Here is a 24292-nt window from a genome sequence, read left to right as displayed (position 1 = left end):
AGGATCAACAATAGTTCACAGAATACTAGGGCTGGGTGCTAACATACAAACACAGAGCAAAGAACTGAGGAAAACTAAGGGTTTAAATACAATCAGGGGAAACGAGGCACAGGTGCAAATAATAATGGGGATCAAGGGAAAACAAAAGGTCAAAAAGCACAATGGGGGCATCTAGTGACCAAAAACCGGAACAACCCTGGCCAAATCCTGACAGAAGACACGAACTGGGTAATTGTTTGTTCAATTTTAAAGTCACATTTTTAGTATGAATTTGTACAAGTAGTAATATTTCTAGAGGTAGCATCATCCGCTTTGTCTGATAATTAAATCATTGTAATTCCAGAGAATGTATTTAATGTTTTAAATATATAATATAGATTGGTTGTGATTGGTTCCACCAGTCCTGTATGAAAACCATCCCACCATTGGAGGATTATGTCTGCCTGCCTGTCAGGACGAGGTTAGGCTTGAGTTCCAGGCAATGGTATTCCCTGGTCAACTTCCATAAAAATTGGACTAAATGTTCAGTCGATCTGTTGCAGCTTTCCAATATTTGTTTATGTTATTTATTGTCTTTTTATATTCGATTTATTGCTATTTTGTATCTTATTATGCAAATATCGACATTTCTATTTCTTAGTTAATGTTTGTTAACAAACTTAACTTTCTGTGATGTTTTGTGTTATTGTGTGATAATATTTGTGTATTATAATTATTTTCTTAAACATTACAAAATGTTTCTAAAATAAATGTTTATGTTTCTTTATACTCTAATTTTGCTTTCTGTAGCACACACTACTGGTCAACATGAGCTACCAAAATGTGTGGAACACGTCAGAGTCAAATACTTTCTATAGAACAAACTTCATATCAGGATAGGCAACCACAATTAATAATTAATATATGTGTGTTGTATTATACATAGAGGAGGGAATAAAATGTAGTCAAGCAATAAACATTTCAGAACAACTACTAGTCGAATAAGACATGGGAGAGGTGACGAATTTTGGCAAAGATATTTATTTATAGACTAAAACACTTGACACAAGTACAGACATTACTAGTGCCTCCCCGCGATCAAACAAACATAAAAATAAAATTAAACGCAGCCTAGCATGATCAGAAATCTCAACGATCAAGCAAGTCACAGTAATGAAGAATTGAGTGCGTGCGCGTTCACATGAAGGGGGGGGGGATTCTGGCAGCGGGGAGCTTTTTGGCACAACACCTGTTCTCAGCTCGTGGGCTTCTGTCAAGTCAAGCACGTAATACAAATCCCTATATTCATACCGATAATAGCACTACCCTGTGCAATTTACTGAACAATTTAGTATGGGCCTTGAATCAACTAAAAGTCACAAACGGTATAAATATCATCCATAGACATTAAAACCAGATATCAACACTTTACACTAGAGAGCAGTCTCAAATTGTAACAATGTTTCTACCAAGAAAAACATTGTATCCTGTACCCTATCCACCAACAGTGACGTAATTTGTTCCCGCGCTCAGTTGGCGCGTCAACGTTTCTCACGCGCAGATTTTTATGTTCACTTCAGCGCAAGCTTTCGAACCTAGTAAATTACTTTTAACCAAAGAAATGGTTGGGCAGTGAAGGTAACTCGCTTTTATATTAACATATATTTCAACAAGTTTAAAACAAAAGTCTTTAGCAAAATAAGGATTTTTACTTTGATAGCCTGTTTTGTTTCGGCCAAAATAGGTCAGGTTGCTTTCACACAAGCTAGTTAACGTAGCTAGCTAGATTCGAGGTTAGCATAACGTTAGCGATAGGCTAAAGCTGTCAGTTGAACCAGTTCTGTAGCACATTTATCTTCTTTATCTTTATTGTCAACCAACAAAAGATGGCAACTCACAAGGGATGTGCTCTGAAAGGCAAAGCAAAAGGCACTAAAACCACCTCAGGCAAACCCCATATGGAGGACTTCAATGGGAGTTTCAACAAAGAAAACCTTCAAGGTAGTTAACGTTATTCCAGAAAGTTGGTAGCTTATAAATCATGTGTTTTTTTTCTTCATGACATACTATCTAATAGTCTACTTTATTTGTTTATTTTTTAATATTTTTTTTTACAGTAGTTGAGGCTGAGACATTGAGAGGAAGGAAACGTCTCTCAGAGGCAGATGATGACATTGACATTGACATCACCAAAGGGTAGGCCAAGCATTTGTCACAAAGTGCAGTGGTGTAAAGTACTTAAATACTTCAAAGTACTACTTAAGTAGTTTTTTGGGTATCTGTACTTTACTTTACTATTTATATTTTTGACAACTTTTACTTCATTACATTCCAAAATAAAATAATGTACTTTTTACTTCATCCATTTTCCCTGACACCCAAAAGTACTCGTTACATTTTGGATGCTTAGCAGGACAGGAAAATGGTCCAATTTACACACTTATCAAGAGAGCATCCCTGGTCATCCCTACTTCCTCTGATCAGGTGGACTCACTAAACACAAATCCTTTGCAAATTATGTCTGAGTGTTGGAGTGTGCACCTGGCTGTCAAATACATTTAAAAAACGAAAATTGTGCCATGTTGTTTGCTTAGGGACAGACCGAAATTGACTCGGGGGAAGGGGCTGGTTCAACTCAAGGTGTCATTAAAAAAAATGCGCCCCCTCCCTAAAGTTAAAACTATTTTCACATGACCCTCCCCTTGTACTGTAATATAAATTGAACAACCTTCCCCCTCAGAATTAACTCAAAATAATGTTTACGAGCACAAACAAACATTGACTGTAGCGATGCTGTGGTTATAAATGTGAATATTGACTTTGCCACTTCAGCAGATTTTTGTGGCACAGTTGATGTTGGGGCTTCGGGCCAGAAGGTTGAGGGTTCACCAACCACCACAGATGAGCTCACTCTCTCTGCTTGTTTCATTACACTACAATCAGAACTGGCGGCAGACAATTATCAGCTAGAGCTTACCCTGTGTGCACCTACGTTAAAAATGGTGCCGACAGAGAGGGCTGCCTTGCTTCTAGCTCTTGGGAATTACAAGTATTTCGCTACACCCGCAATAATATCTGCTAAACACGTGTATGTGACCAATAGAATGTGCTTTGATTTACGGGGAACTCTGATGTTCAACATTCTGATGACAATCATAATTATATAAAATATATGCAACCAATTTGCCACCAACAGGTTTCTGTGCCAATGCACCACACAACCAATAAACAAGCATACCAACTTCTGGCACTTCAATTTCATGGTTTGCGTTTTCAACACCACAATAAATAGACTATGGCTGCCACACAGTTTGGATTGATTGATTGTATTTGTCAGTTTAAAAAAATGCATATATACCTCCCAAAAAATGTAAGTGACCGATATTGCACAATAAAGTCAGATTGTGGTCCCTGTTTTTTACGTAAAAACATTTACAATTACACAGATACAGACATTACAGATCTCTCCAGAGATGTTTGATCGGGTTCAAGTCCGGGATCTAACTGGGCCACTCAAAGACATTCAGAGACTTGTCCCGAAGCCACTCCTGCATTGTCTTGGCTGTGTGCTTAGGGTCATTCGCCCCAGTCTGAGGTCCTGAGTGCTCTGGAGCAGGTTTTCATCAAGGCTCTCTCCTTACTTTGCTCCATTCATCTTTCCCTTGATCCTGACTAGTCTCCCAGTACCTGCCGCTGAAAAACATCCTCACAGCATGATGCTGCCACCACCATGTTTCACCGTAGAGATGGTGCCAGAGCTCCTCCAGATGTGACACTTGGCATTCAGGCCAAAGAGTTCAATCTTTGTTTCATCAGACCAGACATTCTTGTTTCTCATGGTCTGAGAGTCCTTTAGGTGCCTTTTGGCAAACTCCAAGCATGCTGTCTTTTACATGTGTCTTTTACTGAGGAGTGGCTTCCGTCTGGCCACTCTACCATAAAGGCCTGATTGGTGGAGTGCTGCAGAGATGGTTATCCTTCTGGAAGGTTCTCCTAACTCCATAGAGGAACTCTTGATCTCTGTCAGAGTGACCATCAGAACCGTGGTGACCTCGCAGACCACGGCCCTTCTCCCCCGATTGCTCAGTTTGGCCGGGCGGCCAGCTCTAAGAAGAGTCTTGTTGGGTCCAAACTTCTTCCATTTAAGAATGATGGAGGCCACTGTGTTCTTGGGGACCTTCAATGGTTCAGAAATGTTTTGGTACACTTCCTCAGATCTGTGCCTCGACACAATCCTGTCTCGGAGCTGTACGGACAATTCCTTTGACCTCATGGCTAGGTTTTTGCTTTGACATGCACTGTCAACTGTGGAACCTTATATAGACAGGTGTGTTCCTTTCTAAATCATGTCCAATCAATTGAATTTAGCACAGCTGGACTCCAATTAAGTTGTGGAAACATCTCAAGGATGTTCAATGGAAACAGGATGCACCTGAGCTCTGTTTTTATTGGTAATACATTTGCCAAATTTTCAAAATTAATTTTGTCATTATGGGTTATTGTGTGTAGATTGATGAGGGAAAATAAATATTTAATCAATTTTAGAATAAAGCTGCATCGTAACAAAATGTGGAAAAAGTGTAGGGGTCTGAATACTTTCTATATATATATATATATATACAGATCTCTCTCTCTCTATATATATATATATATATATAAAGGAAGTGACGCTTAGACCTAACCCCAGAGAGATAGATATGCCGGTGGCAATGTACGAGACCGTCATACATTTCTTTATGTCAGATGGCTACTTCGTCTGCTATACAGATATAGACGTACAGAAGGAGGGTAATTTGTTAATGTTCGATCAGAATATTTTGTATAAAGATAATTATATTGTTAGATGATAGGAGTAACTGGTAGGCCTGAAACATTCTTCCTCACCTCAAGTTCAAATGTCAGAGTCAGTTGGAGCGCCGGAGTGCACTGCCTTCATATCATAGGCCTGCAGTAGCAAAAGCTTAATAATAGACACACCATACCAAACCTCCACAAATGTTTCTAAACTTTATTACGGTAATATCAAAATTACGTCAAGTCATTGTTTATAGGAAGAAAAAAACCAACTCTCCTCAAATTACAAAAAAAAGTTTGACAACCCTCTCCTATTTTGGATTGCCCCTCCCTCCCAGTAAATGTTGATCCATCCCTTAATAAGGATTTTTTAAATGATTTATACTTTTACTTTTGATACTTAAGTATATTTTTGCAATTACATTTACTTTTGATACTTAAGTATAGTGAAAACCAAATACCTTTACTCAAGTAGTATTTTACTGGGTGACTTTCACTTTTACCCGAGTCCTTTTCTATGAAGGTAATGTATATTTACTTTAACTCGATTGTGACAGTTGGGTACTTTTTCCACCAATGACAAAATGACAATAATTTGACTGAGGTGTAGAACATACAGTATTATCCTGTGTGAGTTAAGTTATGGTTCACATTGTCATTCAATTAATATATTATGTCTTCATCCACAGAGGGGATATGATGACCATGTTGGACAGATTTGGAGGTATTGGGTTTTCCAAAGGATAATCTGATTTTCTCTACTAGAATCTTCTCTAATCTCTCTGTCCTTATATTCCATACTCTGGCCTTGCACACTGATTGGTATAGGGATTGTTTCTCATTACTGAATTTTGCTTTGCATCTATGAGCCTCTTTTTCTTCTTACTGCTAGCGGACATCAACAAAGCTTTCCTGGCAAAACGCAAACGCTTGGAAACGTTCACCAAGTCCTCTGTGAAGACCAGCCATCAGAAGATTGAGCAGTTATGGAGGGTCCAACAAAGAGACAGGTGATTAGACTAGAGTGAAAGAAGGGTGCAAGTGTGTGTGTGTGTAACCTGATTTATATGATATCAATTCTGCAGGAGTAAAGTGACAGAAGACTACTGCACCCAGTTCAATGCAGTCTTCAACCAGTGGGACACAGATGTGCAAAAGTCCAAGGATAACGAGGAGAAACTACTGGTATTGCTCTGTCAGGCCTCTGAAAAATCTTCAACCTATTTCTATTCTCTACCTAATACAGAGTTACACTGGCGTAACTAAGGCATCTAAGCGTAGGTGTGTGTGTTCCTGGCCATAGAGCATGTTCCAGCACCAGCAGAAAATGTTCCAGCACATGAGGGCCTCCCAAAGCCAGAGACTGAAGACTCTCAAGCAGCTGCTAGAGCAGTACATCCAGGTATATTCTAACATAGTAGACTTTGTGATTTTAAATATATGTCCCAGCTGGTTCTCACACCACCTTGTTTCGCCATGCTGGTAGAGCCTTGATACAATGGAGAAGACCCATATCAGCCAGCAGGGTGCTGTACAGGGCGAGCTGCGCCAGGAAATGGCACTGTTTCAGAAAAAGATCCTCATGGACACAGTAAGAAACATGACAGATCAACTTACTAAACACATTGTTTACATGCCTTGTGTCACCCTTAGCTTAGCTGAAACATTGATAATGATACAAATTGATGTGCAGTTTTGAAAATGAGTGTATTATGAGCATGAGCACCATGAGTGTGGACCATGAGCATAGTATTTAGAAAATGACACTATTCATCAAATCATTTAGGTCAGATTTCAACAAACAATACTTTTTTTATTTTATTAACAGCAACAGCAAGAGATGGCTACAGTGCGCAAGTCTCTGCAGACGATGCTGATGTAAACTATTTAGATTGAAGGGAGCCAAGAAGAATCAAGTTTAGTTTATGACTGTGTTCCAGATAGACCTTTACAATGGCCAGAGAAGTGTTAAACATCTCAGGAACAATATCAACCTTGATTCTTTAATCTGCAAATACCAGCAATGGTTCCAGGGAGATGAGAGTTTTGAAATCTTACATTTATGGAAGTATGGTGTGTACATGTAGCATTGCATTTCTGTTATCAACTGCTTCATTCTATGTTAAATCTACTTAATTAAACCCTGATTGAGACAGGGATGGAGAAATTAAATGTGACTTTAGTTGCTAAAATGTTGTCAGGAATTAAGACCATCTGTTATTGTAAGTATATAAACATTTATCACAAATGACACTAGGTAGCAACTTACATGTGTGAATATTTTTATTTGCGTTAGTGGGGGAGAGATTATTGAGTGATCTTGTTGTTCTTTTGTCACAACCTATGAACATACTTGTCTGAAAACTAATATACCTGAGCTTGACAGTCCGGCCAAAATAAAAACAGTAACGAGTGAAAACACAGTACATACACACAGTGGAAACAAATTAGGGGCATGTTATGAGGCTTGACTATCATACAACAGAAAATTAAACAAACTGTTTAAGGCATCCTTTTACTTATCTGAGAATGTACTAGTCAATGAGAGCACTGATCTGACATCAGCAACTACACACACGTTGTATGAGCTCAGTAACTTACATACCAACAACATTACACACAGAAATAAAAGTCAGTTTCTATTGATTCTGATGACTGAATTATAAGCAGACTGCCAGGTATGTAGATGCAAAAACATGGTACAGACAAATATGATTAGGGCACAGTCAGATAATCCTTTTTGTTTCACACGAAAGCTCCCCAAATCTCCCAAAACACTTAATTGCTGTATGTGGACCTGGCACAGTGCAGATCGTGCTACATAAAGAAAGTTGTTATTGTGTTAGGTCATTTGAAAGGAAATTCATTAAAAAAAGTAGACTCAGAAAACATGTCCTTAGATTGTAGATATAAACAAGCTTTGGATAGCTCTACATTATCAGTCAAAATCACCTTTCAACACATTGTGTTGGGGCGCCAGGTAGCCTAGTTAGAGCGTTGGGCCAGTAACCGAAAGGTTGCTAGTTTCCCAAGCTGACAAGGTAAAAATATGTCGTTCTGCCCATGAACAAGGCAGTTAACCCACTGGTCCTAGGCTGTCATTGTAAATAAGAATTTGTTCTTAACTGACTTTCCTACTTAAATACTTTTTTTTTTACAAGTAGACTAATTAAAAAACCATTTAGAAACAGGCTGTAGGACTAAAGTTACTAATTGTCATTTAGCTGTGGTATCAGGCACACCATTGAACAAACGCTAGCAGAAAAAGAACGCAGACAACATATTTAGCTTCAAATGATAAGAATGACTACTTTTTGGGGAGAAAAATCACATTACTTTTCTTCATTAATTAAGGGTGCATCAACACTTGGCATTTTCATTGAGCATTCTGAGCAAATTGCAATGCTTCAGTATCTGAGAGGGCAGAAATGCAACAGGCCAAGAAAATTACAAACGGGTACAAAAATCTAAAGCAAGAAAACTGCTGCAAATTTAAAAAAAAATGATTTGTTAAACATTAAACTATTTTCCTTCTTTAAAAGCAATATTAGACAGGATATACAGAATAGTATTCCCAAGACAACCATTAGCAATCCTGCATGTGGTGCTATAAGTGTTGTGTAATGTTTGTGGCTTTAGAGACAAATGCTTGATCCATTTGAGGGAAACGAGGCTCGAGACACCCATCTTTTCAAAAGGTGCAATACTATTTGAATACTTTACAATAATTTGTTGTATGCCATTGATCAGGGGCACCCTAAAATAACGTAATTTTATATGTAATGTTTTTTACAGAAATCCGAATTTAAATGCAATCATAATTATTGCAGGGTTAATAATACCACTTATGCAAGATTGATCGATGTGCCAGGTGAGACATTTTGAAATAATAGAACAGCACAACTATCAACACTAATAGTTATATATTTCTGAAACTGAAAAGTAAGGTTATGCAAATATTACAAAACAAAACTGAAAGCAGACAGACATCCTGTGTAAATCACTTCCTATGCTCTACATTTTCTTGTAGAGAACAAACACACACCATCAACAAGACATGTTTGTTTTAAAGTACAATAACATAATTATTAAATGAATAAGGTAGCACCTATTCAAACCCATTGCATTCTTGCACTAATTTACCCTCTCTGGCACAGAGAAGACCACTCAGTACATTTCCTACATGTGACCATTCACTACAGAAAAAAGGGACAAATCATTATTTTTGTCTAGGAATCTGACTACTGTAACAAGATGAAATCAACACAAATTGCACAAAGCAGTGATGGAAAATAACATAACACCTCATGTTTCATCTATCCCCTCAATCACTCTGAACCTCTACCGGTAATAGATCCACCCCAACACATGTACAAAGGGTAAAGAAAGAGTGACGACTAGCAATCTAACATGAAGAGACGGCGAGAGAGCTGGGGGGGGGGGGGGGGGGGGGGAGAAAGAGTGTAATAGTTCTGGGGGGGGGAGAAAGAGTGTAATAGTTCTGTGTCCTCACTGAAGGGTGGAGGGGGTCATTGGCTTGATTCTGAAGACAAAGATGTGAAGATGGGAGGCGATCTGGTTGCAAACACTGACACAGTAACGCACCAAGTCAACGAAAGACAGGATCTGCAGACGGAAAGCGGAAGAGAAAATTAAGTCAGAAAACATGATAGACATAACTGTAGATAATGGACCATGTGAGTAGATGATGGATGATGCCGAAGTATCAAAGGGTTGTGATATTAGTTACAAATAAATGTGGCATTAGACTGAAAACATGCGCCTCTGAAAAAGGTACAGCAAATCAGTGTTGCATGTGAAATGACTGATTGTTAATTTCAAAGAAAATGTTCTCATGTGAACACATGCTGTAGATTGCATGTCCTCTTTGTTGTGGAATGACCACCCTGGCCATGCTCAGGTACTATGGACCTCTATATCATGGAAGTGTGTGTGTACTCACCACTGCAATCCACAGCACCAGGTATTCATCAATAAAACTGTTGAAATACTGGTCCAGGAACAGCAGGCCTGGCCCCAGGAATGCTATATCATGTAGATGCATCTCACTCTTTGTCATATGTGCTACCTGAAACAAACAAGACACAGGCAAGAGTCGTGGTTTAATCAGCAAGCACATTTACATGGATGATATTCATTTACATCATACACGTTCTTGCATCAAGTACATTTACATCAACATTACAATGTTCAGGGTGGGCGGGAATTTAATTCCACCAATAAGCAGCACCCCATACTTACAACTAATTTGTTGGTGATCTTGGCTGACACAAAACCAAAGGCCAGGATATAAACACAGGGGTGCTTCTCAAAGAGCTGGATAGCGGACTTCTTATAGATCATCATGGCCAGTATTATTACTGAGCCTATATGTAACACGGGAGATAGGACACTGGTTCCCTGGAGAGGAGAGAGAGAAAGAAGAGTCCAAATCAGTGGACATATTATTAATAGGCCTAGATGATATGTGAGTGCAGCTTGGTGAAAGAAAACACACAGTAAGGAATGCTGGTGGACACATCTAGGTGTTAAGTCATAATACACAGTAATTCCCCCGAAGGAAAACATGGGTGGCCTTGCCTAAAATAAATATAGTCAAGCCAACTGAACTGAGCTGGGATCAGGTCCAACAGTCTTAATACACATCCTTAATTTCCTCCGAAGCTAATAGACAGCTCAAAATAGATGGCATCATGAGGCAGGACAATGATGTTGATATATTGAAACATCAAGGGATCAGTCAGGAAGTTAAAGATTTTTTCGCAAATGGGTCTTCCAAATGGACAATGACCCCAAGTATACTTCCAAAGTTGTGGCAAAATGGTTTAAGGACAACAAAGTCAAGGTATTGGAGTAGCCATCACAAAGCCCTGACCTCAATCCTATAGAAAACTTGAGGGCAGAACTGAAAAAGAGTGTGTGAGCAAGTAGGCCGACAAACCTGACTCAGTTACACCAGCTCTATCAGGAGGAATGGGCCAAAATTCACCAAACTTATTGTGGGAAGATTGTGGAAGGCTACCCAAAATGTTTTACCTAAGTTTAAATTGTTTACGGTAATGCTACCAAATACTAATTGAGTGTATGTAAACTTCTGACCCACTGGGAATGTGATGAAAGAAATACAAGCTGAAATAAATCATTCGCTATACTATTATTCTGACATTTCACATTCTTAAAATAAAGTGGTGAATCTAACTGACCTAAAACAGGGAATTTTTACTAGGATTAAAATGTCAGAAATGGTGAAAAACTGAGTTTAAATGTATTTGGGAGAATTCATCCTAAGCATTTTTGTAGATGTTTTTATTTTTTATTACACCTTTATTTAACCAGGTAAGCTAGTTGAGAACAAGTTCTCATTTACAACTGCGAATAAATAGGCTATAGTAGTGAAGTAATTACAATTTAGCAAATTAGCACTGGAGTGATAGATGAGCAGATGGTGATGTGCAAGCAGAAATACTGGTGTGCAAAAGAGCAGAAAAGTAAATAAAAACAATATGGGGATGAGGTAGGTAGATTGGGTGGGCTATTTACAGATGGGCTATGTACAGCTGCAGAGATCGGTTAGCTGATGTTTAAAGTTAGTGAGGGAAATATAAGTCTCCAGCTTCAGTGATTTTTGCTATTCGTTCCAGTCATTGGCAGCAGAGAACTGGAAGGAAAGGCGGCCAAAGGAGGTGTTGGCTTTTGGGATGACCAGTGAGATATACCTGCTGGAGCACGTGCTACGGGTGGGTGTTGTCGTGACCAGTGAGCTGAGATAAGGCGGAGCTTTACCTAACATAAGACTTATAGATGACCTGGAGCCAGTGGGTCTGGCAATGAATAAGTAGCAAGGGCCAGCTGACTAGAGCATACAGGTTGCAGTGGTTGGTGGTATAAGGGGCTTTGGTGACAAAACGGATGGCATTGTGATAGACTGCATCCAGTTTGCATCCAGTTTGCTAAGTAGAGTATAGGAAGCTATTTTGTATATTACATTGCCGATCGGTAGGATAGTCAGTGTGACGAGAGTATGTTTGGCGGCGTGAGTGAAGGAGGCTTTGTTTGTGAAATAGGAAGCCGATTCTAGATTTAATTTTGGATTGGAGATGTTTAATATGAGCCTGGAAGGAGAGTTTACAGTCTAGCCAGACACCTAGGTATTTGTAGTTGTCCACATATTCTAAGTCAGAACCGTCCAGAGTATTGATGCTAGTCGGGCGGGCGAGTGCGAGCAGCTAACGGTTGAAAAGCATGCATTTGGTTTTACTAGCATTTAAAAGCAGTTGGAGGACACGGAAGGAGTGTTGTATGGTATTGAAACTCGTTTGGAGGTTTGTTTGCACAGTGTCCAAAGAAGGGCCAGATGTATACAGAATGGTGTCTGCGTAGAGGTGGGTCAGGGAATCACCCGGAGCAAGAGCGACATTATTGATATATACAGAGAAAAGAGTCAGCCCGAGAATTGAACCCTGTTGTACTCCCATAGAGACTGCCAGAGGTCCGGACAACAGGCCCTCCGATTTGACACACTGAACTCTGTCTGAGAAGTAGTTGGTGAACCAGGCGAGACAGTCATTTGAGAAACCAAGGCTGTTGAGTCTGCCGATAAGAATACGGTGATTGACAGAGTCAAAAAGCCTTGGCCAGGTGGATTAAGACAGCTGCACAGTACTGTCTTTTATCGATGGCGGTTATGATATCGTTTAGTACCTTGAGCGTGGCTGAGGTGCACCCGTGACCAGCTCGAAAACCAGATTGCATAGCTGAGAAGGTACGGTGGGATTCGAAATGGTCAATGATCTGTTTGTTAACTTGGCTTTCGAAGACTTTAGAAAGGCAGGGCAGGATGGATATAGGTTTGTAATAGTTTGGGTCTAGAGTGTCACTCCCTTTGAAGATGGGGATGACCGCAGCAGCTTTCCAATCTTTAGGGATCTCAGACGATACGAAAGAGAGGTTGAACAGACTGGTAATTGTGGTTGCAACAATGGTGGCGGATAATTTTAGAAAGAGAGGGTCCAGATTGTCTAGCCCAGCTGATTTGTACGGGTCCAGGTTTTGCATCTCTTTCAGAACATCTGCTATCTGGATTTGGGTGAAGGAGAAGCTGGGGAGGCTTGGACAAGTAGCTGCGGGGGGTGCGGAGCTTTTGGCCGGGGTAGCCAGGAGGAAAGCATGGCCAGCCTAGAGAAATGCTTATTAAAATTCTCGATTATCATGGATTTATTGGCGGTGACGGTGTTACCTAACCTCAGTGCAGTGGTCAGCTTGGAGGTGCTGCTCTTATTCTCCATGGACTTTACAGTGTCCCAAAACTTTTTGGAGTTAGCTACAGGATGCACATTTCTGTTTGAAAAAGCTCGCCTTTGTTTTCCTGACTGCGTATTGGTACTTGACTTCCCTGAAAAGTTGCATATCGCAGAGACTATTCGATGCTAGTGCAGTCCGCCACAGGATGTTTTTGTGCTGGTTGGGGGCAGTCAGGTCTGGAGTGAAGCAAGGGCTATATCTGTTCTTAGTTCTACATTTTTTCAAAGGGGCATACTTATTTAAGATATGGTATGGGGTATGGTGGGGTGCGGATACAGTGCAGCTAAACCCAGGCACCGAGTGATGAGGGAGGTTGCATCTCTGGACAGGCTAGTTATGCTCGGTGAGGTCACCGCATGTGTGGGAGGTGGGACAAAGGAGGTGTCTGAGGCATGTTGAGTGTGACTCGGGCCTCCGCATTAAACTAAAACAATGATAACTATCCTAAACAACAGTGTACAAGGCATATTGACATTTGAAAGAGACAAAAATCACAGGTGTTGATTGGGAGAGCTAGCTAAGACAACAACGGGTAAGACAACAAAAGCTAATCAGCTAAGACAACAACAGGTAAAATGGCGATGAATGGGCACAGAGAGGGTCGGTTAACTACACAGGGGCCTGAGTTCGAGGCTGGGGCCAACAGATAAACTAAATGTAGTACCGTGATTAATGAAAAGTCCAGCAGGCATCAGCTATGTAGCTAAGTGACCATAGGGTCCAGTGAACAGCAATAGATGAAACAGGGAAGCCATTGTGAAGTCGTTAATACACTGGCACGCAGGAGACACAGCGTTTAAAGTTAGCAGGCCGGGGTAAGTAGAAGCGTCAGCTCCGATGCCCGGCAAAGGCCGGTTGAGGGCACAGCGGATGGAGATACGTCGGTGGACCAGTCGTGGTGGTACGGCGGGGCGCCGTGTCGACAAAGGGTCCGGACCAGATGGCGAAAGAGGTATTGTAGTTGCAATAATTTAGTTTTCTAGCCGGGAGATGCGCCTGGCTCGCGGCTAACTGGTGTTAGCTTCGGGGCAGGGGCGTTAGCCACTATAGCCACTCGGTAGCAGCGATGATCCGATGCAAAGGTCCAGAGCTTACGGCAAGTATCCGGTGTAGTAGTGGATTCTAGCCATGTTGGGGTAGAGTCCGGGAGGCATCGGCTGAGTAGCCGAGTGATCACAGAGTAGGCCGGGAGGTGGGCCTGGCACAGGGCTAGCGTCGGGGCTGGGACACTCGGTGGCAGTTAGCTAGCTGTGATGATCAGGAGTAATGGTCCAGGGTTTACGGCAGGAATCCGGCGTTGTAGTGGAGAAAACAGTCTGATACTGGCAGTAGGCAAGTATTATCCAAGCTAATAAAAAAACATCTGGTGTCTGCAGAAGATAAAGGCCGCTAGCAGTGGCCAACAATGACTAAATAGCTAATAGCTAATTAGCTGGCTAGCTTCTGATGGAGGTTCTGGCTGTAAAGTCTAAAAAAAAATGCAGATCCGTGTCACATTGGGTGAGGTGGGTTACCGGAAGGTATATTTCATTTATACAAAAAAGACGAAAAAGTAAACTAGAGGACGTCAAACCACGTCTGCACTGCTACGACACCTTGGGGGGAAAAAAATCATGTTAAAAGGACTGGATTGATGTGAGCAATACATCAAAAGAAAACAGAGACCGTCAAAGGGAAAGGTGGGGACTACCATTTTGCTTAAGCCTATTCAGTTCTTTATGAAGGTCAGGGACTAAGTTACAGGTCAATTGTAGACTTACTGCTATTGTTGATCCATTTTTGCCCACACCTCCGGTAAATATAACCCGGAAGTAATTAGTACAGGAAAAGATAGCCCCTAAGAAAGTGCAGATGGCTGGAACTATTTTCATCTGGATGTTTATGACTGGGATCTGTGGAGGTGAGGGAGCAAGATATCATTTATTACAGCCAGTCAACCCCATCAGTGTTCAGTACATTTCACAACTCTAAACATTGTTAGTAAGATGGTTCATTTCATTCAAAAAACAGTTTCATTACTGAGTGAAATTGCATTTAATATAGTAAGGAATTACACTGTACACAGAATTAGAACATACCGATGCGGGCAGCGCGACCATTTTATTACCAGTGTAACGGCTTCATCATTCAGTTAGTCATGCCATTCATTTCAGTTACCAAAAGGCAATCAGTGGAAAGTTGAGCCATTCAGAATTACCAGTGACTGCCAAAAAGCGGATCCTCCCACGGCGGCCAGCAAATACATGATTATAATGAAGATTTGCACCTCAGTCACGTCAATGCTGAGAGGAGCAGGCAGAGAGGAGAGGTTAGTCAGAACAGTCATCAACTCTGTCCATATGCACAGCGGCACAAGCTTGCACTAGTGCGTCTTCACCCAAACACTAACCACAGCTCTTCCAGTCAGATGTCAATAATGATGCACTTATGGCAAACATATGCACGGAGTTTACAAAACATTAAGGACACCTGCTCTTTCCATGACATCGTATGATTCCCTGATAAAGGTTAAAAAATATATATACAATAGACTGATCAAGTGAATCCAGGTGGAAGCTATGATCTCTTATTGAGGTCACTTGTTAAATCCACTCCAATCAGTGTAGATGAAGGGGATGAGACAGGTTAAAGAAGGATGATAAAGCCTTGAGACAATTGAGACGTGGATTGTGTGTGTATCATTCAGAGGGTGAATGGGCAAGACAAAAGATTGAAGTGCCTTTGAACAGGGTATGGTAGTAGGTGCCAGGCGCACCGGTTTGTGTCAAGAACTGCAACACTGCTGGCTTTTTCCACACTCAACAGTTTCCCTTCGTGTATCAAGAATGGTCCACAACTCAAATACAACTTTGGGAAGCATTGGAGTCAACATGGGCCAGCATCCCTGTGGAACGCATTCGACACCTTGCAGAGTCCATGCCCTGATGAATTGAGGCTGTTCCCTGGGCAAAGTGAAGGGGGTGCAACTCATTATTAGGAAGCTGTTCATAATGTTTTGCACACTTAGTGTATGTTTTGGTATTCTTTCAGTAGCATGGATCTAGTCCGTTTCTACTCATGAAATGGTTTGGTTTCAGACTGGGCAAGTGCAAAGATTTCCTCCCTCCCATTAGCTTGTGGCTAGAGGTCAGTGTGTGGAGAAGCAGGGATCTAATTGGCTTAGGCTCACTGCATATCTGTCAGGCCAAGATGCTGTCCGTCAGAGATTTACCGTCACGTTCCACAAGAAGGGGCCTACAGTGGCTGTCAGCATCTGTAACAGCGCTAGACAGATCTGCAACTCTGTAATATCAAATCTACACACAGATAACATTTTTCAAAATGCACTCCACTTTGAGAATAAAGGATATAAATACTAGATCATACGGATGCTTAAACACACGTTACTGTGACCGTATTACCGCCGGTCACGAATCTTGAAGGCAGTCAAATTCCACGTGACCGTTTAGTCACGGTAATTAGACTTCTCCAAGCTCTGATGCTCATTAGTAGCCTACCAAACTTGCTAACTGCCTGGTACTCAGCACTCTATTGTCCCTCTAATCACTCTGACATCAACGCAAATGTATTCGAAAATCACTTCATGAGAGCCCATGAGCTCATGTTGCTCAACAATTGCCGTAGTACACAATTTGAGGACACGTTTTGGGTCATGAGCACTACTTTCAAAACTACCGACTGAAATTATACAAAAGCTTAGTAAGTAGCCAACTAGTAAGTAGCCTAACTATCCAGCTGAGGCCACGGGGGACCACTCTGACCCACAATCTGGGAATGCCTTTGAGAACCCCTGACGCTCCTCGCTACTCTAGAACTGCAGTGTAGATCCTATCTTTCACTTTTCATTCTAACCCATCACTTACCTCTCCCTTAATTCCCCATATCCACTCCCTCACCTACTACCAGCATCACTCTACTTCTCTAAAGCCACTCTTCTCCCTCCTCCCCATACACACTCACATGCCGAAGCGCAGGGTGCCGGAGACGTATGTCTGCCAGTGGGCACAGTAGAACATGAACATGCCAGCGAAACAGCAGAAGAACATCCAGTCAGGGTTGGTGCCCAGCTGCACTGCTATACTGGTGCCCAGGACCACAAACACTGAAAGAGAGAGAGGAAATGGAAACAGAGTCAATTAAATCCTAATAAGGCAAACAAAGTTATATGCAACACACACAGAGGGGCGGCTGTACCTGTGGAGAGGGAGTCACAGCCGTGGTCAAACAGCTCACCCAGCGGAGAGCTGCTATTAGTTCGTCTGGCCTGCTTCCCATCAATGGCATCCAGTGATTGGTACACAAACAGGCCCACCGCACACAGCAGGTATGCCCACAGCGGTGCCTGACGAAAAAAGACGAGACCAAAGAATACTTAATGAATACTATTTAAAAAAATGCCTTCCTCCCAATGGATTTTTTGGAGGGTGATGATAGTGTAATCTCTCAAAACATGTATAAATTGTGTTCTCAGAGAATCGGTGGGTATTATCATCAACAGAGAATCATCTGACATAAAACTTGATCTTCTGGCAGCTGTTGACTACACAAAGAAGATATGTTGGAACTTGAGTAAAAGAGGCTAATGTGTGGTTTATTTCCCTCTAAATAGATTTGGAACACAGCAGGGCTTTGTCCTTCATTAGTTAACCAGCATGGAGAGTTTCACAGCGTCATCAATGTGTCATGCCTTCATTTCCTGTCCCATTTTCACTGAGTCTATGATGAGCTGACAGCAGTTTACACAGAGACCAAAACCAACCAGAATACGACACGTCCTTGCCTACAATTTAGAGGCTTCCCACTTGGCATTCATACAAATAACCACCCTGTTATTACAGAGCAGCTCATAGCCTCATACATTAAGCTTTTTATTCTTTCAGGTCCTCAGGCAGAAACAGGGATTTGGGGAGCAGGCGAGAAGTAAGGGGTTATGAAAGAGGACAGTACCAAGGGGTTGGCATGGAGTTATTGAAAAGTAGAGCAGGGTGGAAATATCTGCTGACTGCCTCTGTGTTATCAGTGAACATATGATTATGAATTTAATGGCAAGATGACAGGGCTGTGAAACTAAGAGGCCCTAGAGCAAGTGCACTTTCTGTTCAAACAGGACACGGTGACAAACTCAGTCCGGAAAACACCAGGTATCAGCTGCACTGTATACTCATAAAACACTGACACACACACAGGCCAGGGTGTCTTAAATACTCCTAACCTGGGTCATCAGAAACAGGACACTGACTAGTACAGCATGTTAAGTAAATACCAACTTCTCTGGGCTATGAAAGTGCTGCCACTAATGTTTTAGCTCTTTAACTATCACACCTCTAACCTGTTAACAGAATTATCACCTATTATGTCAGGTGTTGAATCATTCTTACAACAATGAACATGGACATTATAAGAGGTGTTGTGACATAGGTACACAGTCACAGAGATTCTCCCTCCAGAAGTAGTACCCTATCGTGCCTGTTCTCTGGGATAAACTCAATTCTCTAGTCTAGCGAGTCCAGCAAATTACATTCTCTGTTTTGCCTTCCTTTGTTGCTCCACATTGTGAGCAAATATGCATGCAGAGTGATTTTTCAACCGCTGTCCTACAAAAAGGAAACAGTGGAGGGGGTGGATAACTTCAGAGACAGAGCTGTATTTACAGGGGGGGGAAACAAGTTACGCTCGTCATCAAATCCTGTAACTTTTCTGAATTAAAACTACTCTAACCCACCTTTTAGTTGCCGACTGTTGAAGCAGTGACCTGTTAAGCAGCACAGTGGAAGTCAGGTGACACAGCAGTGATCTTCAAAACTGCCTCCTGGAGACCCACAGGGTGTGCAGGCTTTTGTTCCAGCCCAGCACTAACACACCGGATTCAACTAATCATCAAGCCCTTGATTCATTCAATCAAGTGTGATACTGCTGGGTCGGAACAGTAGCCTGTACCCCCTGTGGGTGTCAGGGCCAGGATGAAAGAACATTTACATTAAAAAGACTCCTAAAATGAGAACATGTTTTGCCTTGCGGATAATGCTTGGTCTACTTTAAGGTTATTTGTGGATTAAATTCAAATGGTCAAATATGCAGTCAGCTGCTATATGGGAAAGCTGGAATTGTAGGGATAATAAACATGTTGTTTTCTCCCATGGTTAAACTGGCTTCTATAACAAATAAGTAGGAAGTTTACATACACTCAGATTGGAGTCATTAAAACTCGTTTTTCAACCACTCCATAAATTTCTTGTTAACAAACTATAGTTTTGGGCAAGACATGCATGACACGTAATTTTTCCAAAAATTGTTTACAGACAGATTATTTCACTGTATCACAATTCTAGTGGGTCAGAAGTTTACATACACTAAGTTGACTGGGTCTTTAAACAGCTTGGAAAATTCCAGAAAATTATGTCATGGCTTTAGAAGCTTCTGATAGGCTAATTGACATCATTTAGGCTAATTGACATCATTTGGGTCAATTGGAGGTGTAAGTGTGAATGTATTTCAAGGCCAACCTTCAAACTCAGTGCCTTTTTGCTTGACATCATGGGAAAATCCAAATAAAATCAGCCAAGACCTCAGGAAAAGAATAGTAGACCTCCACAAGTCTGGATCATCATTGGGAACAATTTCCAAACGCCTGAAGGTACCACGTTCATCTGTACAAACAGTACGCAAGTATAAACACCATGGGACCACGCAGCCGTCATACCGCTCAGGAAAGGAGACGCATTCTGTCTCCTAGAGATGAAAGTACTTTGGTGCGAAAAGTGCAAATCAATCCCAGAACAACAGCAAAGGACCTTGTGAAGATGCTGGAGGAAACAAGTACAAATGTATCTACACTGCTCAAAAAAATAAAGGGAACACTTAAACAACACAATGTAACTCCAAGTAAATCACACTTCGGTGAAATCAAACTGTCTACTTAGGAAGCAACACTGATTGACAATAAATTTCACATGATGTTGTGCAAATGGAATAGACAATAGGTGGAAATTATAGGCAATTAGCAAGACACCCACAATAAAGGAGTGGTTCTGCAGGTGGTAACCAAAGACCACTTCTCAGTTCTTATTCGCATTATATATCTCTTCGCATTATATTGCATTAGGCTGTTTTGTATGCCTCAGTTTGAACGCAATCTAATTTTACGTACATTAAAGTCTGATATCACAAATTAAATTCCCTTGTGGAAAGACAAAGTTATCCTAGGTTTTCAGTTGTGGAGGGAAATGACTAAGCTTAACAGTTTGTATGTTTTGCTGTCTCCTCTCTATTCCCGGTCCTTAGTGTGCACTCATCGCTGCAGTGCCGTGGTGTGTTGGCCGGGGAAGGGGTCGGGGTATCAGGTGCAGACTAGCTGTAACCTGAGAACTATGGGCACGGGATGTTCAATCCAGAACAGAAAGCCTGAGCTATGCCAAACTCTCAACAGCACAGAGATGGTAAACAAACAAAAAGCCAGACAAACGTACCATAAAAACCATTGCTGACAGAAAACACATTCACAGAACCTTGAGACAAAATAACTGACAGGGCGGAATGCTTGAGTAAAAAAAACAATCCAAATGCTATACGAAGTATGAACCCCTGATAATGTTGTATTGAATGTTTGTTTCTAGCTTTAGATATCCACCTAAAAAAAGTGTTTTCAAACATTTGAGCAACACAGTGTTCAATTATCTGACAGTCTGCGATGAAAACTTTATTTCAATGTGCCCGACAGGCAAATACAATAGGGTAGCACTTTACTTGAGCCCTCCAACCATACCTGTCCAATGGCACGAAGCCAGGCAGTGTATAACCAGCCTATTCAGTGGGGCAGGACAGTAGAACGTATACCCCTTGGGGTCCCGAGGACTGAGTTTGGGAAATGCTGACTTACACCCTACCTGAATAGGGGCTACATTGTTGCCATTGTTACCTGTTCAGTGGCAGTGGGGCAGTAGTAGACCAGCACCAGGGTGGTGAATACATTGGTGACCAGGCCCACGATGGTGATGAGGTTGGGGGCAATCCAGGTGGGTACATGGCCCACCAGCCACTCCCAGTAGCACTGCATCAGAGGCTCCAGCAGGGAGTGACCTGCACTGCTATACCTGTAGAGGGGGAACCAGGACCCCAGAACGATTAACCAGATTGAACACATTTTCATCCCAAAGTGCTTGATGTAACACTAAGCACAAAACACATTGTGTGATCATCACATCAAAGCTAAATAAGGATATAATTGATCTTAGGTTTTACAAATGATAGTACCTGTGTTCCTCCAGTCTCTTCAGCTGTTGGCGGTCAAGCGGGGGAGTGGGCAGCTCAATCAGCCTGCGCAGGGCTCCAGGGGCCAGCCAGCAGGCCGCCTCCATGCCCACACCCTGCCCAAGATCCCTCTCCTTGACTGGGCCTCGGCGTGTCCGAACACCCCCCTGCTGCTGCTGGTACCCAGTGGTGCTCATGGCCCTGCTAGCACAGTGCCCTCTACTTCAGGCTGCCTCAGCCTCCCCCACCACTTGCTGGGGCTCCACAATGGAGCTGCACACTGGTGGGTGGAAGAGGAGAGAACAGGTCATGTGATGAAAGGTTGGCTCACATGAAGACTAAGTGCTGAAATGGGACTTGGAGTTCAGTTGGCTCTAGTAGTAGTCTCTCACCAGCTGCTTCTTGCCCTAACTGTTTTACTGAAATAATTTAATCTCATACAAGTTCTCACTCACTTGAGTGAAAGTGAGGCATGATGTGGTGGGTGGGATAGCTAGAAAGAGTTGATAATGAAAGAGAATAAAAATGAACCATAGAGTCAAGCCAGGCTATCTATTGACACCCACACTCATGTTCACCCAGTTCTGAGTTATAAAACACTGTTCAGTCACACCCCTAAAGACACAACGGGGCGGGACACGGCAGGCCCCGCCCTCACAATCCACTGAACATGAGGCTTCCCAAACAAATCTTAGCCACCGAGAATTCCGTATTATCGGAGAGTCACAATCTGCACACAGTAACCACAGAAATTCCTCTACAACAGTGGTGTCTAAACTTGCTCAGACCCCTTTCTTGTGATCCCACCGACCAAACCAATGTTTGGCCAATGTTGCAGACCTTGTTGTTTATAGCAAAGCAACAAATGTATCAATGATGCAGTCAGTCAGACCCACAGGTCATTCCAGGTTTAACTCGTTTCCACTTGTAGCACCATCATAAAAGTATTGCAAAGTAACTTTGTTCGATACTGACATCAATGAATATCAAAGACAAAGGGGAGATCAATGGGAATGGATAGCAAACATATGCAATACAAATGTTCTGCGACACTGCCTCTGAAACCTGTCTGTCTAAACAGTCTCACTGTGAATTACAGAAAGTCTGGACAACTAACTAGCTAACAGCACTTGCAAATGACAACACGACACATAGTTAGCTAATGATACCTATCCCTCGATGAAATGACAACACGACACATAGTTAGCTAATGATATCTATCCCTCGATGAAATGACAACGTAGCTAACTGCCAAGGTTTCCTTCACCGAGCTCTAGAAATCCATCAGTTGATTTGTCTCCCCCCTCGCTCTCCCTCCAGAACCAAAATGACATCTAGCTAGCTTTCTTGCTAGTTAGTTAGCAGTAAGATATCAGCTTGCCAGGGAGACGCTGACCTGACTAGTAAAGAGGGCAGGGTGTCCGACGTTCGGGGCACTTCACAGTGCGTCGAATGACTCCTTGGTCGGGATGCAGCAGTAGTCTTCCCGTTCACGGCGGGGGGTAAGGATGCAACAGCCCTCAGCGAGCGTTACTGCATGTAGGATCAACAACACGTCGGGTCCCACTCAGGGTTCTTTAAGTTTTATTGTCGAATCGCAACCAACTGACATGTGCATTCACCGCCACCTACTGTACTGGAGTGTGAGGCCAGTCATGACCTATTTAACTCCAAGGGATAGGGCACTTCCCCAGTATCTACTTGTAAAGCTTCAACCGGTGTAGTTTTAATGCACCATCACACATCCTGAGTGCCCTCGCTTGCATCCTATCAAGGCGCAACAGCAAACTTAACATGTGTAAATATTTGTATGAACATTAGATTCAACAACTGAGACATAAACTTAACAAGTTCCACAGACATACAGTGGGGCAAAAAAGCATCGAGTCAGCCACCAATTGTGCAAGTTCTCCCACTTAAAAAGATGAGAGAGGCCTGTAATTTTCATCATAGGTACACTTCAACTATGACAGACAAAATGAGAAAAAAAATCACATTGTAGGATTTTTAATGAATTTATTTGCAAATTATGGTGGAAAATAAGTACTTGGTCAATAACAAAAGTTTCGCAATACTTTGTTATATACCCTTGGTTGGCAATGACAGAGGTCAAACGTTTTCTGTAAGTCTTCACAAGGTTTTCACACACTGTTGCTGGTATTTTGGCCTATTCCTCCATGCAGATCTCCTCTAGAGCAGTGATGTTTTTGAGCAGTGATGTTTCCCTCCAAAGATTTTCTATGGGGTTGAGATTTGGAGACTGGCTAGGCCACTCCAGGACCTTGAAATGCTTCTAACGAAGCCACTCCTTCGTTGCCCTGGCGGTGTGTTTGGGATCATTGTCATGCTGAAAGACCCGTTTCATCTTCAATGCCCTTGCTGATGGTAGGCTTTGTTACTTTGGTCCCAGCTCTCTGCAGGTCATTCACTAGGTCCCCCCGTGTGGTTCTGGGATTTTTGCTCACCGTTGTTGTGATCATTTTGACCCCACGGGGTGAGATCTTGCGTGGAGCCCCAGATCGAGGGAGATTATCAGTGGTCTTGTATGTCTTCCATTTCCTAATAATTGCTCCCACAGTTGATTTCTTCAAACCAAGCTGCTTACCTATTGCAGATTCAGTCTTCCCAGCCTGGTGCAGGTCTAACATTTTGTTTCTGGTGTCCTTTGACAGCTCTTTGGTCTTGGCCATAGTGGAGTTTGGAGTGTGACTGTTTGAGGTTGTGGACAGGTGTCTTTTATACTGATAACAAGTTCAAACAGATGCCATTAATACAGGTAACGAGTGGAGGACAGAGGAGCCTCTTAAAGAAGAAGTTACAGGTCTGTGAGGGCCAGAAATCTTGCTTGTTTGTAGGTGACCAAATACTTATTTTCCACCATAATTTGCAAATAAATTCATTAAAAATCCTACAATGTGATATTCTGGATTTTTTTCCCCCTCATTTTGTC

At 42.0% G+C, this 24292-nt stretch overlaps 2 protein-coding genes across 4 annotated transcripts; one reads left to right on the top strand and one right to left on the bottom strand.

Moving 5' to 3' along the window:
* The first annotated feature begins 1515 nt into the window (after positions 1-1515).
* Positions 1516-7405, top strand: LOC124028796 (synaptonemal complex protein 3-like). Of its 2 annotated transcripts, XM_046340758.1 has the most exons (9): positions 1516-1617; positions 1866-1980; positions 2097-2175; positions 5463-5497; positions 5666-5783; positions 5859-5958; positions 6077-6175; positions 6260-6364; positions 6602-7399. In XM_046340758.1, exons 2-9 carry the CDS (start codon positions 1866-1868, stop codon positions 6653-6655), a joined length of 705 nt encoding a protein of 234 aa, XP_046196714.1. In that variant the 5' UTR covers positions 1516-1617; the 3' UTR covers positions 6656-7399. The 2 variants fall into 2 exon arrangements, with proteins under 2 accessions (XP_046196714.1, XP_046196715.1); XM_046340759.1 differs by having other exon boundaries at positions 1528-1980; positions 2100-2175; positions 6602-7405.
* Positions 7039-22954, bottom strand: LOC124028776 (choline/ethanolaminephosphotransferase 1-like). 2 transcript variants are annotated; one of them, XM_046340757.1, is made up of 10 exons: positions 22739-22954; positions 21346-21622; positions 21011-21185; positions 17290-17437; positions 17056-17197; positions 16307-16391; positions 14856-14987; positions 10036-10194; positions 9737-9862; positions 7039-9399 (listed from the first exon to the last, which is right to left on the bottom strand). In XM_046340757.1, exons 2-10 carry the CDS (start codon positions 21537-21539, stop codon positions 9283-9285), a joined length of 1278 nt encoding a protein of 425 aa, XP_046196713.1. In that variant the 5' UTR covers positions 21540-21622; positions 22739-22954; the 3' UTR covers positions 7039-9282. The 2 variants fall into 2 exon arrangements, with proteins under 2 accessions (XP_046196713.1, XP_046196706.1); XM_046340750.1 differs by lacking the exon at positions 16307-16391 and adding an exon at positions 15293-15377 and having other exon boundaries at positions 22739-22953.
* Positions 22955-24292: the final 1338 nt, after the last annotated feature.

Source organism: Oncorhynchus gorbuscha, linkage group LG03 (assembly GCF_021184085.1).
Source record: "Oncorhynchus gorbuscha isolate QuinsamMale2020 ecotype Even-year linkage group LG03, OgorEven_v1.0, whole genome shotgun sequence".
Lineage (NCBI taxonomy): Eukaryota > Metazoa > Chordata > Actinopteri > Salmoniformes > Salmonidae > Oncorhynchus > Oncorhynchus gorbuscha.
This window is presented reverse-complemented; position numbering and strand designations above follow the sequence as displayed.